This window comes from Populus alba, chromosome 9 (assembly GCF_005239225.2).
Source record: "Populus alba chromosome 9, ASM523922v2, whole genome shotgun sequence".
In the NCBI taxonomy this organism is placed as follows: Eukaryota; Viridiplantae; Streptophyta; class Magnoliopsida; order Malpighiales; family Salicaceae; genus Populus; species Populus alba.
This window is the reverse complement of record NC_133292.1, coordinates 9935225-9939712: the sequence shown is the minus strand read 5'-3', so window position 1 is coordinate 9939712 and position 4488 is coordinate 9935225. Positions and strand designations below refer to the sequence as shown.

Here is a 4488-nt window from a genome sequence, read left to right as displayed (position 1 = left end):
ATTTCAACACCTGAAAAATGATTAGAAAATATTACTTAGCCTCGAGGGAAAAATATCTGCCGGAGGCAACTAAACCAGTCCACAGGAGTTTCAACGGTCCTGATCCATGGATCCAATATTTAACTGCAACTCTCCAGTCTCACAATATTCGAAAAAGATGCTGGGGGCCCTTGGCCACTCCTCCTGGGATCTTGTCCTTCAATTAATCTGCAAACGAGAGGTGCTAAATATACAATGCAAGTTTGGATCAGATACTTGTTCTCGTTAAAAAGTCCCATTCTTTCACTTCATGCGAAGATAATATCGGTAGAGATATCATCGCAAAATGATTAGATCATGACCTGTTGTTTCAGATGAAGTAATCATAGGTAGTAACTCTCTGAAGCTTCTCACAGTGTATTCAGCGGGCACTACTTCATTGCTCTAAGCCAGGTGGTTTAAATATACAACTACAGATATAAAAAACTCCATAATCATACACTTGGAGGAAGAACACTGCTTTGTTTTTATACACTTTTGAATTAAGTATTGTGTTTGTGCTAAGTTATTTCAGTTTGTCAAAACATAAGAGACCCCATAATTGTTTTTTCAGATATTTTTCTGGAGAAAATACTGCGAGAGCCATAGAACTGATGTCACTGTAAGGACCATTCATTCGCACAAGTTGGAACAATTAAGAAGCAAAACTCATTAAAAATACCATTACATATAGGATAACACAAAATCTTTCAACATCAAACAGTAATACTAATAGCCCGATTTACAGACCAAGAACCTAAATAGCCACAACCCTTTTGTTCTTTCTTACATATCCGCTCTCACACCGGACCTTATTCCAAACCGTTTTAATTCTTAACAACTTTTAAGTGATAATTTCTTGAGCTTAATTGTTAGAGTACCAAATGGATCTCTCTCTCTTCTGTTAGAAGTCCTAGAATCACGCCCATATTGGAGAACAAATCAGTATTGAAACATATCTGCAGAGGCACTTATTGGCTGATTCAGATAGGACATGTTCAATGGGTTCAAGAAGCTGTCGGCTGCTGGCTCATTAAAGATGCTTGAATCTCCAAAGAGACCATTGCTTGAATTCAATAAACTAACGATCCCGTTCAAAAACTCCAATCTGTGGCTGAGCTCACTAACTTGAGCTCTCAAGATTGAGTTGTCAGCCTCCACGTTCAAATAATGTTGAGTGGTGATATTGATGCTGGTAATAATCTGGTGATTCTCCTTTTTCAATTGAGCCACTTGAGCCACTAGATCATCCAAATGCTTCTGTTTTCTCATTCTAGACCTCCTCGCCGATTCACGATTCGATATCATTCTCTTCCTCTTCCTCTGATCCATCAATGCCTGCAAATTCTCTTCAGAACCCGAGTTCTGAATCAAAGATGACCCTGAAGATGTTCCACTAGACGAAGCCATGAGAGACCCACAAAACAAGTACGCAACTTTCACACAAGAACACCAACAAAGAAAGAGTTATGGCAGGACCCAGATAGCAACAGACTCAAAACTAATGCAGATAACAGTAGTAGTAATGGTAATATATATATTATATATAAATTATAATCTATAGGTCAGATTTTGAGCAAAAATCATGAAACGTAATACAGCCAGTAAAGGAAAACAACTGAGAATGATTGAACTAAATGGGTCCTGCGCCTGAAGGTGGAATTTATCATACACCCAGAAATGAAAATCTCACTGAGAATTGGAGACATGAATCTCAAACATTAAGAGCAGAAAACTTATCATCAAGACAACTTTTAAAAAATCCCACTAAAACCCAAGAGAAAAGGATTGTGAGTACTAGTTGATATTATAAAATAGCCTAAAACCCCTGCTCAGCACAGAAAAATTGCACCAAGATGGAGAAAATCACAGAGTGCTGCTCGATTTTGGATTCAAGAAACTGAGATCCAGGATCAAGATTGGAGAACAGAAATGGAAGAATATGGCTTCAGTTCAAAGCTAATTTGAGAGACAGAAATACATTACTAGCAAAATATCTCCAAGGAAAGGAACCAAAAGGATGCTAAAGATTTGGCGAGGGAGAGAAGGGAAGAGAGGGGGGGGGGGGACTTGGAGTAATGAGAGGATGGGATTTATAGATAAAAAGAGACTACCAAGTTGATGGGAAAAAATAGTTTTAAAAAATAAAAATGTAGAGAAATTAAATAACTTCGTGGAATCTCTCTCTCTCGAGAAAAAAAAAAAAAAAAGTTGCAAGAAAAAAGTTAGATGGGACAATGTGAGGGGAAATGGGGGTAGCATGGAACTCCAGAGCTGTCCAGGTCCAGCTGGGATCAACCACCAGTCTTTACTTTCTTACTTCCATGGTAGCGGTCAGTGAAATTTATGTGATTCGTATCGAAAACAGAGCGTTTTTGGAGATACTATAATGGTTAAAAAAAAAGATACTTTAACATTTTTATTATGTATCTGTATAAATATTTTTCTAGCAGTAATGAAGCCAGTAAGAAACAGCGAGCGCATTGTTGAAAAAAAGGAAAGAAAAAAACTAGAAATAGTGAGTGGATTTGCTGCATATCTCTAGATTTGGATCAAATATAAACATCAGATCCAGTGCATGTTATTGGGTTTTGATGCACCTTACCCCATTACCATTATAGATACAAATGTTTTCACTAAGAAAAATTATATTTTTTTTATAGTTTTTCCACCCAAAAAGAAAATCTTGCTGTTATTGATCACATCAAATTTTATTTCTTGAACCAGTCTTCTTCCCAGCAGAGTAAAGCATCTGGTTTCAAATCTAACATTATATTTTGGTTAAACTGTAAACCTAAGAAAATTATAAACTTAAAAATAATTAAAATAATATTTTTTTTATTTTTAAAAAATTATTCTTAATATCAGTGTATTAAACTAATTTAAAAACAACAATAAAAATTATTTGAAAAAAAAAAATATTTTTAAATCACAAAAACAATAAAAATCCTTTTCCAAATTCACTAATTGTTTGTTTCCAAACCTAATATCATATTTTTAAATTTGAAATTTTTTATTATTATTTTATTTAATTCAAATTAATATTTTTTTAATATTTTATATTATTTTAATACGCGTTGATATTAAAAATAATTTTTAAAAATAATAAAAAATATATTTTAATATATTTCAACACGAAAAATTCTTTAAAAAATAACCATAATTATAATTCTAAACAAATTATTAAGAAAATAAAACCCGGTTTTAAGAAAAAGTTTTCTTTCTATTTTCATGCACAAGACATAGACATGTACTTGCACGTTTATATAATTGGTTCCACGACTACAAACTACGAAGTGAAAGTTGATCCTCCATGCCATGCTCACCTTGCAAAGCAAACCTTTTGCCTTTTTCACTCTATCACGAGTTGAGACTACCTAGGCAAAATCGACAAAACGGCGTCGGGTTACGTGCAACATAGAAACTGGTGCAAGGAGGAGGCAGGATCACACATCCCCAAATGCTGCCTAAATTTCACCAAAAAAACCTGAACCAGATTTGAGCTTTTTCGGTAGTTTTGTGTTCAGTTTACACGGATGATGTCTTGACACGAGTCACTTGGGAAAAAGCAAATCTAGGGATGTAGGGTGTAGTCCCTTTATTACACCTTGGGTTCTGTGCTCAGCATCTAAATATTTTATTTGTTTTCAATATCCGAATTCTCCACTTTAGCCTTGTTCATGTTGTCTTGTTGTACATACTCTCCCAAGTATATAATACTCTGCTCTGATGTTTTTTTTTTTAAAAAAAAAAAATAAAAAATAAAAAATAAAATAACCAGAATAGGAGAACTGGGATTTTATTTCACATATATATTTTTTTATTCGTGAAATTTAAAATATATATTAAATTCGAAAACATATTTTTAAGGATCTTCATAGTTTTTCTTTGTAGTTTTTCATTGTATAAAAAGAAAAATTAAAATGATAAATGATACAATATTTTTGTATATAAGCAAATGTTTTAGCAACTCAAAACATTAATTTTCTATTATATTTCATAAATTTACCTTTTTATTATAAATTTCATTTAAAAAATTCTATTTTTCAGTTAACAAACTTATTTTTTTTTAAGATACCTTTTAATTTAAATGGATTAAACTAAAATACTAGGATGATTGCTATAACTTGTAGTTTCAATTTTACACGAGAAACATTATAATTTTAATTATGTTACCCTTCAAGTTTGATACGATAATCAAACCAATCCTATTCATTTGTAAATATTTTAAAATAATTTTTTATTATTTTTAAAATTTTATTTTTAATATTAGAATGTAAAATGATCTAAACAATAAAAAATAATAATTTAAGATTAAAAAGATAATTTTTTAAAAAAAATAAGGTTTGGCATGTTAAATAGTATCTAACACGCTTCATGTTATTATTATTTAAAAAAAAATTCTAAAACACGCTTCATTTAAAAAAAAAAAATTGCTTGGAAAAAAACTTGAAACATCGTCTAATGGGT

At 31.8% G+C, this 4488-nt stretch overlaps 1 protein-coding gene across 1 annotated transcript; it reads right to left on the bottom strand.

The window, feature by feature from the left end:
• Positions 1-673: 673 nt before the first annotated feature.
• LOC118058927 (bZIP transcription factor 44) lies at positions 674-2101 on the bottom strand. The gene has a single exon (XM_035071725.2). The coding sequence runs from the start codon at positions 1426-1428 to the stop codon at positions 961-963; it is 468 nt and encodes a 155-aa protein (XP_034927616.1). The 5' UTR covers positions 1429-2101; the 3' UTR covers positions 674-960.
• Positions 2102-4488: the final 2387 nt, after the last annotated feature.

What these genes read in the sequence shown, in the direction of transcription:
- LOC118058927 (XM_035071725.2), bottom strand. Translation starts at nt 1,428, where the DNA reads ATGGCTTCGTCTAGTGGAACATCTTCAGGGTCATCTTTGATTCAGAAC.